The sequence below is a fragment of the Larimichthys crocea genome, chromosome XIII (assembly GCF_000972845.2).
Source record: "Larimichthys crocea isolate SSNF chromosome XIII, L_crocea_2.0, whole genome shotgun sequence".
NCBI classification, from domain to species: domain Eukaryota; kingdom Metazoa; phylum Chordata; class Actinopteri; family Sciaenidae; genus Larimichthys; species Larimichthys crocea.
The window spans coordinates 21,333,471-21,346,551 of record NC_040023.1 but is presented as its reverse complement, the minus strand read 5'-3'; the positions used below and the strand labels follow the sequence as shown (position 1 = coordinate 21,346,551).

Sequence of the window (13,081 nt, the reverse complement as noted above, 5' to 3'; positions counted from 1 at the left end):
TTAAACCATTCCTCTTTTTTTCTTACAGATCATGATTTTTCCAGAGGGAACATGCACCAATAGATCCTGCCTAATCACCTTTAAGCCAGGTAAAGTTTGTTCCATCATTACTTTTTCTTTTCATTCAACTTTACTCTCCATTTCTTCTTTTGAAGTCTACCAGCTGTTTAGCATGCACCGAACATATCATACTCAACCTAGTGGGCATATCGACGCACTAAATTAAATTACACTGAGAAAAAATGTCCCGTTTAGCTTAAGGTGTGGTCTTTATTATTGATGGATAAGAACCAAAACCATTGTCTGCATTCCTAAGGTTTGAAATCTAAGATGAAAAATCTGAAGTTTAACCTTGCATTAGGATTTGTGTGCTCTCGTTCTCAAACCGATTTCTTGTCTATGTAGTTGTGTCTAACTGAAATATTCCCGTGTCATTCATGTGTTCTTTGTCCGTCCAGGAGCCTTCATCCCAGCTGTACCAGTGCAGCCTGTGGTGTTTCGTTACCCTAATAAACTGGTAAGCTTGTTCATGACTATATTAGTAACACAGCTTAACGGCACAATTGTTTCCAGTACAACACCAATCACATTGTTGTACATTTCTTTTACACAATCAACTAAATATTTGTTTGATATTAAAATGATTTCATATCATATCACACCTGTCTTCTTCACAGGTTAACTGTGGGACAAAGTACAAACATGATTGTTCAAACACATTTCTGTAAAGATTAATCAGTGACCTAACACTCCCTCTGATCCCCATCATCAATCTTCTGTAGTCTGATCTCACTTTCATTTTGCCGATAGATTACAATACAAATGAAACACTTCAGAGTATGTATATATGTATTCAATACGTCAGCATTCAAGAGGTGCATGACATAAAAGAATAAGACAGCCAAAATCTAATTGTGGCAATGGCAGGGGAATCATTTTTATGAAGGGCCTTGCAACATGAAAATGTTAGCACTCTATTAGTTGTCAGACTCCAGTGTTTGTGTCAGTGTGTCTGTATGTATATACTATACATGCCCTGTAGCCTGCTTGGCATCTTACCAGAGTCTCACTCGGTGGGTAGGTGAAGATCTTGCCGGTCACATGATGGAAAGAAAGAGATTGCAGGTATATATAGTGTCCATGAAGGAGAAAATGTTCTGAGTAATGCAGAAGCTTTTTGCAAACTCAGCAGAATCCCATATGGTACTGTGAGAACTTCCTGGAGTTGACACTTGGTGCTGTGGTCACATAGTGTAAACTTTGAAGTTTTGAGGGCTGGCTAGGGTTGGGTGTCTTGTTGCTCGGACAGAAATAGATCATATGGTGTGTTATTTGACCTTGTTGGAAATCAGATGTTTTTATAGCAATTCCAAACGGCAACACTCAAAAACTGATAGAGGGGACTTTATGTGGGTCTGTCGTCTGTTTGAAAGTCTTTGTAATCCAGTTGAGTGTGCTAGTTACGTACATGCTACATGACGTGGTCATATGTGGTATTTTGGGGGGACTGTATTATTTTGTTTTATTTATGAATCAATCATTTACATCTGCTTATTTCATTTGTGAATCAAATGTACGTCCTGTTGTACTGTAAAAAAGAACCCTTGGCGATAATTTTATGAATATACAGCTTTAATACAGCACTGTTTCTGCAGCTTTGTGCTAGCCTCCAGGCCACAAATTCTCAACACTCAGCTGAGTTTGTCAACCAAACTCGTTAGTGCCTGACATCTTGTGTAGAATGATGGACTCACGAATCAGGAGACACCTACTGGCATGCCACAGAGGCTGATTTTAGTGGAAGTCTGATTATGAGGAGACTTCAGTGAAGCATGCAGAGCAACTTTCTGATGGCCTGACTGGGAATCTGGCTAATCATGATATGACTCAGAAGGCACATCCAAGGCACTGCTTGGGCTTGTTAGCGTGAGGATATGGAAAACCGACTTAAACTGAGGACATCGTGAGAAGGGATTGTTTTGAAGATCCAACAAATGTGTACTTTCTTCTACTGAATGAAGTAGTGCCTAAAAGTTCTGCAATACTTCCCTAATCGCAGAAATCACACATGTAACTTAGATGGTTTCACATCTGGTTTCACAATCAGCTGTATAGAAATACAAGTTGTTTGTTTTTTTTTTAGTTTAAAGTATTAAGAATAGATAAATTAGAAACATTTTGTTGGAGATGGGTGAGGAATCAGATTATCCAAACTGCAGTTAAGCCAGTGTTTTTGAGTATAATCATCGTAAGACTTTACACAGTAATGTGGCTTTTGGTGTGTCCTCCTATTAGTGCAAGAAAAACACGATTTTCCTGGAAGTATTTTAATTTCTATTTCACTCTGTCTAATAATGACTTTTTTTTTTTTCTTTTTTCTTTTTTATACAGGACACCATCACATGGACTTGGCAAGGGCCTGGAGCGTAAGTACACAATTTCCTTATATCATGTATGGCATGCCTGGTCTAGTGCTTGCTTTAAGATGCAGTAGAAAAGTAGAAATTAAAATGGTTATCATCAGAATTATTGATTAAATCATTACATAATGAATAATACATGGTAATGAATCACTCTGATGCTGTTTAAGGAGAGAATTTTTGTGATTTGATGAACTGTATATAAATCTATGAATTTCTATGATGATGTAGGTGAAATATCTATTTTCATTCATTCATTTAACCAAAGCATAATTTATGATCCTTAAATTACACTCACTATCAAGTATAATGGTAAAGGTTATTGATCACATTCAGGTGCAGGCTACTATTTTGGAAATGAACATTCTGGCCTGAACCAGAATCTTTGCAATGAGATCTCAAATAGACTGGAGGCAGATTAGTTATGGCTGGAGGAGAAAGACTGCCCTTGTTATTTGTCTCTGCCGTGTCCTCAGGAATACTGTGTCCTGTTTGGGTTCAGCTTCCATTATTATGGTGGATCTCTGAATGCGACTGGCCAGGCTTCGCAGCTCTGCTGAACAGAACTAAAATATATATTTGACTGTGTCTTGAAAAAACATACACAAAGTGCAGCATAGGCACACAGGGTCTAATGTGATATTTCCTTCCAAACAAGTTTCCTAGTAATAGAACATTCATCTGTATTCCTTTGCTCTGAAAACGAGGGTCTAAGGACAGAGGGTGTCACACTCTGTACAGATTGTAAAGCCCTCCCAAGGCAAATGTACTTTGTGACTTTGGGCTATACAAACAAAATTTGATTTGATTTGATAAAAATGCCTGGAGATCTCTGTCTACATCCAGGTGTGTGAAGCTGTGAGAGGCATACCCTAAAAGATTGGTGCATGTAAACATCTGTGATACGCAATGCAAAATGCATATTCTCAGGGTTACATAATTTGCTTATGGACACTGTGTCTGTATTTGTTTGTTGTTGACGTTGTCCTGTTATCATCCAGGTTTGAAATCTTGTGGCTGACACTCTGCCAGTTGCACAACGAGTTTGTGATCGAGGTAAGAGTGACATCTCTCCGTACTGCATGTATTCATGCGACTTTAAAACATGCCACATTGAGTCATAACGATCACTACACTTAGACATCATTTAATTTTCTGAAAATGTTGCGTACAGAGATTAAAAAAAAGGTCCTTTCTGTGTGTTATGNGGACACTGTGTCTGTATTTGTTTGTTGTTGACGTTGTCCTGTTATCATCCAGGTTTGAAATCTTGTGGCTGACACTCTGCCAGTTGCACAACGAGTTTGTGATCGAGGTAAGAGTGACATCTCTCCGTACTGCATGTATTCATGTGACTTTAAACCATGCCACATTGAGTCATAACGAACACTACACTTACACATCATTTAATTTTCTGAAAATGTTGCGTACAGAGATTTAAAAAAAAGGTCCTTTCTCTGTGTGTTATGAATTCACACATCACATACTAAACCACTAGAATTCTTACTTTCATGTAAGGAATACATGTGTCCATGCTGAATGAAATATATATAATAAATACATGTTCATTAAATTGCTCATTCTTGCATATGCAACACGTCTTCTTCACTTTCTGTAGTTCCTTCCTATCTACACGCCCTCAGAGGAGGAGAAAAGGAACCCAGCTCTCTTTGCTATAAATGTGAGGCGCGTCATGGCTGAGTAAGTTTAAAAATATTCTTCATATCTGGCAGATCATCCTGTTGCAAAGTCGACTTGTGTTGACTTATTCATTTATGTTGGTTTTTATTCACTAAACAATAAACGTCAGGAGTTGGAGGGGGAACAGAGCTCATAACGTGCATAGACAATTTAATACATTTTTCACTTCATTGTGGATAAATAATAAAGTAGTATAACTTATATTTAAACTTTTTAGAAGCCTTTTAATATCCTTGGTCATTTCCTCTGCGTGCTCTGAGTATTAATCGTGTAAGTTTGACACCTGAACCATTATTAAAATTATGTACCACCCAGTGTTATGATCCATATTAGCTTTTTTATACAGTGCTCAGGTTACACAGGCTATAATTTAAAACCTGACTCCTCATACACTCCTACACTGTTTGCATACTGTGTTTCACCACTTGAAGCCTGGAACGGGAAACTAAGGTTTTGCAGATGAACAAAAAACTGTACATATTGTTCTCAGCATCCAAGCAGCTCTACTATCGACTACTTCATTGGCCTCCTAAGCCTTAAGCAAAGTTTGTATTGATTTACTCACACCGATGTTCCGTCTTTTCTTTGCTCTGCTCAGTGCCCTGGGGGTACCCATCACAGACTATTCATTTGAAGACTGCCAGCTGGCCATGGCAGAAGGCCAGCTGAGACTGCCAGTCGACACCTGTCTGCTGGAGTATGCCAAGCTCGTCAGGAGACTGGGGTGAGTCACTCTAACCTTCTAATGCAGTGCTGCCATCAAACAGAGCCAGGGAAGAGGCAGAAGGGTGAGAGAGGGGCAAAACACTCACCAAACACCACAGGGACCCGGATTCAGTTTCTGGCAGTGGCACCTTCGGCATGTATTCCAGAAAACACAACTGGTTGCGCGCACGAGTGGGAAGGCAGTTGAGGATTGTGTCCTTGTTGCTGTGCTAGTGAACTCCCACTGGTTAGTCAGGTGCCTGCACAGGAGGGGATCTGGAAGGGGTGGGGATAGTATGATCTGCACACATGGTATGGTTTCTTGGTGAAACACCTCTCTGGCAGATGAAGAGAAGCAGCTGGCAACACCATGTATATTCGAGGAGACACATAACTGTCTCCTCGCTTCTTCAATTAACAGTGACAAAGACTGTACTGTTATATTTATAATTTGTTTTGTTTGTTTTGCTTTTTGATTGTGACTTTACGAAATGTCCTTGTTGACCCTGTGGCTGAGTTATGAATTAACATAAATGTCTCTTCCCCTTGCTGTTCCAGGCTGAAACCCAAGAACACAGAGAAGGTTCTGCAGGAGTATGGGAACAGAGCCAGGAAGCTGGAGGGACAGAAGCTGGACTTGGACGACTTTGCTCAGTTCCTCGATGTGCCAGTTTCAGACATGCTGCGAGACATGTTCGCTCTTTTTGACGAGGTAAAGAATGTGGAGATGTTATTCACTCACAACCATGAAAGCGCTACAGTAGTCCTCAGTTGTCACTACTTGATAACTAGAGCTGTGTCTCTTGATTTACGACGACTCTCACATTTCATACTTGCATTTAGTGCAAATATCAAACTGTAAAAGAATACTATAGTCAGAATATACAACTCCAGGTGATGTATATGTATCTTCATTAAAAAAACACAGTTAAGGCTGGGAGCTGGATTAAATACCAGAGTTTTTAAAGACTAATCACAACACCTTGCTTGCTTATCATTCGGGGATACATATACCCAAACAAACAATCAAGGCTATATTGCAGCAATGTGTTCATGACCTAAACCACAAACTCCCGCAGCTGCTTGTGGACATAAATAAGTAGTCTTGTTCACATTCTCTCTCTTCATCTTTCGTTATGTGTTTTTTTTTCTTTCTTCTGTCGAATCTGTTCCAGCATGAAGATAACTGCATGGATATCAGAGAATACGTGATAGCCTTATCTGTCGTATGCAGACCCGCCAAAACTCTGGAAACGATGAAATTGGCCTTCAAGGTATGTTCTGTTTGGAGCTTAACGCTTATCTAAACACCAGGCGGAGTAGAGTTCCCTGTGCTTGCTGAGGATCAGCATGACATTTGCCATGTTGAAATGCCACTTACTGTAGATTGTTTTGTGGTTTGTACTGCAGAGTGATGAAACAGTCCAATCATTAGCGTGAAGCAGAATGACCCATGTTTACACTGTTGACATAGCCTTTTATCTCCATGGTCATGCTCAGATCTGTGTCCCAAAACATCAGATGAATTATTCCTTCATGGGTTATCACTTCAACCAATCTGTCATTGTGACTACATGGAAACCAAATAACTTAAATTTGAGTCGTCTTCATGTTTTAACTTGAATTGCTTTTCATAATTCTGAAAGTTGAGCAAGTTCTGTGAGCTGAGGGCCCTTGAAACCCATTCAGTACATATCTCATTGATAATATCAACAGTTATTTCAGAGAGGGAACCCACTTAACAGTTTAACTGGCTCCTAATCTGCCAACCCTGTCAGAGTGGCGTGCCCTAAAGGCAAAGTGAAACCGATGACAATTCTGCATTTCTTCCCATTATATCTTCTCCAGATGTTTGAGGCAGAGGAGGACGGTGCCATCACAGAAATGGAGTTGGCAGTTATCCTGAAGACAGCTTTAGGAGTGACTCACCTCAGCGTGTCACGTCTGTTTACTGCCATTGATGCTGAAGACACAGGGAAGATCACATTTGGTAAGAGGCCCAATAAAATAAACCTGGTCCGCTCACTGGTTGACCTGCATATTTCTGAAGCTTTTATTATTATTTTTTTTAACTTAGCTTGGCCTTCTTCTTGGCTCTTATGACTGTCTGATAAGGAACATCCACTTTGTCTGGGAATTTCTTAAGCCTCTGTCTAATCTTGCCTTTGTCTCTGGCACCCTCTTGTGGTCTTTCCACAGACAAGTTCAGAAACTTTGTGGAGCAACACCCAGACTTTTCTGAGGACTACCTGTACACAGAAAACGCAGGCCTCCACAGCGGTCCCTGCCACCGTCACCAAACAAAGCCCAGACTGTCTTTGAACCCGCAAGGCACTGCCACCACCAAAACAGCTAACGGTATCTGCCCCGACTTCAGCCCCAATGACCATGGCACAATAGATGGACACCTCAAGAAACACAACTAAAAGGGTTAAAAAAAAAATGTAGTGGGAGAATACTGACACCTCTCCTGGTGAGAGGGTCTGTGTGTGCGTGGGGGGCAGACAGTAGTTAGTTACCTTGTTTGAACAGTAAGGGACTATATTTCATTAACCACAACTACAAAAATGAAGTTTACCGTACCCCTTTTTATTGTGTCCATTAAATTTCTGAGGTTATTTTTCAGCCTGGTAACTGTTTTTGTTATAAATTCCTTTTTTTTTTCTTTTCATAGCAAGGAAAATGCCAAACAATGGCTGTTTGAGATACAATGCTTGAATACTTGAAGGGCAAGCACTTATACAAATTCATGGGGCAAATGTTTATTTTTTTTCTCTTTGTCTCTTTTCCCTCCAACATAGTACTAACTGTGCATGTTTTTAACATGAGGGAAGCCAGAAAAAAACACAAGCCCTGGACAGTGAAGTTAAATTTTTAGTGAAATCAGTGTTCGATTCTCTTTTTAATTTGTAACTTTAATCTATTTCCTTTCTTTAATTGTAGCTGCCTTTTTAACTGAAAGTGCAGAATGCATGGGCTCATGTTATTTTGAGCAGTGTTGTGGATTATTCATCTGAAGAAGGAGGACCTGAGGGGACCAGTGACAATTGTGACTACCATAGCCACATTTGAGGTGACCTCAGGTCTCTATGAGTTGTCATAATTGCTATGAGCCTGTGTATGTATATGTATATGTGTGTGTGTGTGTATATATATATATACACACACACACACACACACAATGATATCTTTGATTTAGCTCAGGGTTCAGTGACAAAAATGAAAAATTTAACTTGTATGATGTCATCATTTTTGACGCTCACTGGGTTATGTGTTATGCATGTCTTTATTTTCCTAGGACTTTTCTGCCCAGTCGTTCCTCATTCACAACTTCACCAATGTTATTTCTTTCAGGTTAGCAAAGTCATGATTTTTTCTTTTTTTTTTTTTTTTTTTTTTAAATTACACAACGTGGACCAAAAATACATTGGGTGATTTATGTCACCTTTCATATTTGTACTCTTATTTTCAGTCAGTGGTGTTAATGGCTGTAAGGGAACGGGAGGGGGAGATTTACAATGTGTGTGGCCATTGAAAGCACATTCAGTTCGGTGGTTTTGTTGCGTATTTTGAAGGCAAGGTCATACTACTTCCCTTTCGGCCTTACACTGCTGCATTTTTAATCATTCCTGCCCATTTCACAGCACATCATTCCTCAGTCTGTCTGAGATTCCTGCTGTTTTCCAGTAAGTGTTGAAAGATGAAATATTTCAACACTGGCCACTCAATCACATGTAAATTTGACCTTCATGCTATATTTTGGATGTACATGGGAGAATACTGTGTGCTGTTTTTTTGTTTGTTTGTTTGTTTTTTATTCACTGTTCATGTTTTGAAAGAGATCCAAGCACCTTTTTGCAAATCTCAAATCTCATTTGAGGAACCAGGCTGGATTTGTTTTTATGTTTTTGTTTTAGAGTTCTAATTGGCACAGAAATATTTGTCTCTGAATGTGATTGAATTACACTGACATGCAGCCTGAGGCCATAAAATGTGTCTGTAATCATAGGCCAGATGGGCCAACGCTTTTCAATTTGAATTAAAATGAAGCGATGTAGGAATATTCTAGATTGACAAATAGTGGATCTTATTAGTCTTTAGTGGCCTTTTTAAATTATTGATTTTAAGGAAAGAAAGTTGTATTAAGACTAAACAATTCTCATTTTGTAACTTTGTTTTTATCTGATTTTTAATTCAAGAAACTTTATCGGAAATTACAATCAACTTTTTTAGATGTTGACAAAAAGTTTCACACAAAATGTTGCTTATTTCAATCATTTGCCAAAAATGAATTGGCTTGTTAAAATATTGTTTTTTTTTCTGTCTGGAATCACAAAATAACCTAAAACTACACATGCACACACAAAATGAAAGTTAGATTATTCTGCAACTTCTCTCAAAATGCACAGTGCTTTCCATCATGTCATATTATAGGACAACTAATTGTTAAAGGGAATACCTCGGAAACACATTGCAATCCGTTTGTACTTTTGATCTGTGCATACACAGCTTGATTCTGTCAGCATGACTTTTTTTGTTTTTTTGTCATTTTAGTCCATTGTTCCAATGAGCCTGACATTCCCATCATAATTCATAACCATGCATACTGTACATGTATCCCGTTATGGCTTTCAGTGAAGCAATATTTCACATCAGCCTTCTCAAGATGTATGCTTTTGAAAAGTTCTGATATGTATTTTGAATATTCCAAATGCAGGACATTTTGTGAATTTTTGATATACGTATATGAATGATTTTTATTTTCACTGCCATGACAAAGATCTGTGATCTTCTCTCCTCTTCAGATTGTATTGATGGTGAAAAATGAGCCACATTTTTGTTTTCCCTTTTGTATAATACTGCAATTGTTTTGTGCTGTATTCCTCCTACACAGTGTAAAGTTTTATTGTTGTTATATTATTACTATTATTGCTGAGTTGACTGCTTAGAAACTAAATGCAGATTTCATATGGAAACCGATAGCCTTGAATCTATAGAATTTTTATGCTAAAATAAGAGAATGTATAGACAATCTTGTCACGATCAGAAGCGACTCAAAGCTCTGATCTCCAGTGGACATTTTCCGAAGAAATCATGGTTTTCAAATGTTCACTTTTTATCCCGTTTGAACCCTCCTTACATTGACTCTTTAATGTTTTTATGTTCAAGGTGTGCGGGTTGAAATGAGCAGAGTGTAAGTGTGTCAGGCCTTGAGGTGATATCTTCCACCACATGACGGGCCAAACCGCACAAACACTCCAGACTGCACACACACACACAAATATATATAAACTAACATGTTAAATTGCAATCTTTTAGTATATCCCCTCTTTTTAAATTATATGTATTTGTGCTTGCACTTTAGATTATTTTCTTTATTTTTTTTAAAGAAATGTCACATTGCTGTAAAGCATGTTTGTAGGTTACAGTATTGTAGCTCAATTTTGTTAATATGAATAGTTTTTTGCATTCATATATTTGCTGCAATAATGGGAGCACAGAGGAAATTAGGGATCTCACATTAAAGGAAGCTGTCCCTTGCCCTACATTTGTTTTCGTACTGTAAGAAAGAGTTTGATTAGTTTGAACCCACTTTTTAGACCTACATTTCTGCTTTGTCTCAGGATTGTGGAAATTTTGTAGCTTGAAATGACTAAACGTTGTAGGACTTGGCAGCAACATACAGATTTGAATGACTAAAACCGTTTGCACCGTGGAATGGATAAGTATTAAATGTACTCCTAAGTGATGTGCTTTTACAACAGGTGGTTAACTATATAATTCACTCTGTGTGTATGAGGGAAACCATACTGTTTTTGTACATAGATGAGGAATCTGATTGTGACCTGAAACACAGAACTGATATTTGAGATCTGACCCAGGACGAGATGCATTGAGCCACAGTAGTAGTTTTGTTTTATTTATTTTGAACAGAAATTCCCATTTGAACATTTAAAGGATGATGTTCATCAGCAAGTCATTCATACATGTAGTCAATGTTTGCATTCAGAACAATTGTCCATATTGGGACTGTATGAAAATACTGGGTCCATTTCATTTTCACATTTGTTTCACTTCCCTTTTATTTCATTTTTTTATTTTTTAACTTTCTGTCCATCTGAGAAAATGTAAACCTGCAAGAGATGAACTTGTGTATTTATGCTACTGCTGCCTGCTTACCAACAGTTTGTCCAGTAGTGAGCCTAAGACGAAAGACTTGTGTACTCTGACAGAGCGATAGTGTCTTTCTGATGGCTTACTGTGTGTGGACCAAGAAACTAAACTTTGTCTTTTCTGTAGCTTTACTTCCTGTCTTTTTCTATACTCAACAGGTTTTATTTTATTAATGCATTTTGATGATTAAGAGTCATTACTGCAAGCTACCTTGAATTTGTCTGTTCAGGACTGCTATGATATAACTTGTTAATGTGACTCTTGGATTGAATTAAAAAAAAAAAAGAACGTTAACACACTGTTGTGTCACTGTTGCAATAGTAAATTATACTGTGTGTGTGTGTGTGTGTGTTTGGTAGAGAGCTAGAATGGGTTGTGTGTAAGTGTATTGCATGAGGTATGTATGTATGTATAGTATGGTGTAATGTTAGTGGAAGACATAAGACATAAAGAAGTGTTTAACTTTGTTGAAATTTGTCTTGACTGACATAAATGGCCAAAGGACTACATATCACACATAATCACAAATGCAGCAGTAATCTTACTTCTTGAAAAATCCCGTAAAGCCTTCCCCTCATGCAGCTGAAGCTCTTGAGGAAAGAGTGATGATCTCAGTTTTAGCAGTTACAAATACCTGCCATCCTCATGTTTACAGTAACCAGGTTCCCTTCCTCACCTGTGTCAATGTCTCCCTCTGGAGGTAACATGGGGGCTATGCAGTGCCACTGCATCAGGTATATTGTATGAATGTTCTTCATACATTCTTCGAATAGCAGTGTTTTGTTGGTCTTAATATGTAATATCGTCAGTCCTGGTGGACATGACGCTCAATATCTTTTAAATAAAATGTCTGCGATATATGATAAAGATCTTAAAAGGCCAACTGTCTTTTACTAGGCCCGTCTTTGCTTTTGTTGATTGCATGTTGATACAGATAATACTTCCATCACTGGCCTGTAGAAGGCCATTGGGTAGATTTGTTTTTAATAATTGTAATTGAAGGATTTCTACTAGCAATTTCTTTCATTACATGTTTGACTAATTGGCAGACTTTTTGGTATGGTTTACTTTGGTCCAGAATGAAACATTTCAACAACTATCAGGCAGTTTGTTATGCAATTTAGTGCAAACATTCATGGTACCCAGTGGATGAACCCTAATGACATTGGTGATCCCCTGTCTTTTACTGTAGTATCACCAGCAGGTCACAGTTTTCACTTTCCAATACCTTTAGACATCTTTGGCCATGACCTGACTTCTCTACTGCTATGAGTGAATGCACATAAACATGCCCATGTCTTGGGGTGAACTGTGGTAATTTTGATCCTGTAACTTTTTCTTAAGTGTCATCATTGGCACAAATTAGGACAAGCAAGACAAACGTTGCATGGAACACCATGTACAGAGACAGTTTCTGTAGGGCAGATGTGTGAGTGCACATGATAATGTGTATGTCTGTGTCGGACGTGACTGGACTCTCGTAGACTGACCGTGACACGGATTGTGCATATTATCTATGCATTTGTTATTATGTAAATTGACATGCCCTCTGCTATTAGACAGCATAGGTATAAAAACCTTCTATGGACAGAAATCACACGGAGAAGTCCCTGCATATCTGATCTACTTGGCAACCATTGCTATGCAAATAAAGGGAGGGGGATTGAGCATATGTCTGTGTTGACACACAGAACCAAGAGAAATATACTAAGAAATGATACGTACATGATATCTTAGTTAATATGGAATAACTATGATGATTTGAAATACAAAACAAAGTATGTATGATTATAGTGATTATCACAGATCAGTCATCTAAAAACTTTTAAATGATATAGTGCGCAAAGCACTGCTGCATGCATATACTCAGTCAATTGAAATCAACTCCTCTGCAGACAATGTAATGTTTAAAGTAAGCCGTCCCTTATGAAATATTTTCTTTTCATCAAAAACCATTCTCTCTCACAGAATGCAGCATTTATTACTAAAGGAGACTTCATCAGTAATCCCACTGCTGCTCAGCAGGTGAAATGGTATTCTGTGTTTGGGGGGAAACGTTTTAATTGCCTGGAATTAGTGGT

At 38.2% G+C, this 13,081-nt stretch overlaps 1 protein-coding gene across 1 annotated transcript in view; it reads left to right on the top strand.

The window, feature by feature from the left end:
• LOC104940425 (lysophosphatidylcholine acyltransferase 1) overlaps positions 1-9,650 on the top strand; it is a 19,869-nt gene extending 10,219 nt beyond the window's left edge. The window contains exons 5-14 of the mRNA XM_027287049.1: positions 29-89; positions 459-517; positions 2,392-2,426; positions 3,422-3,476; positions 4,039-4,121; positions 4,720-4,845; positions 5,385-5,538; positions 6,002-6,100; positions 6,675-6,816; positions 7,026-9,650. Coding sequence (XP_027142850.1) covers positions 29-89; positions 459-517; positions 2,392-2,426; positions 3,422-3,476; positions 4,039-4,121; positions 4,720-4,845; positions 5,385-5,538; positions 6,002-6,100; positions 6,675-6,816; positions 7,026-7,252 — 1,041 coding nt within the window. The 3' untranslated portion in view covers positions 7,253-9,650. The remainder of the gene's footprint in view (positions 1-28; positions 90-458; positions 518-2,391; positions 2,427-3,421; positions 3,477-4,038; positions 4,122-4,719; positions 4,846-5,384; positions 5,539-6,001; positions 6,101-6,674; positions 6,817-7,025) is intronic.
• The last annotated feature ends 3,431 nt before the right edge of the window (positions 9,651-13,081 follow it).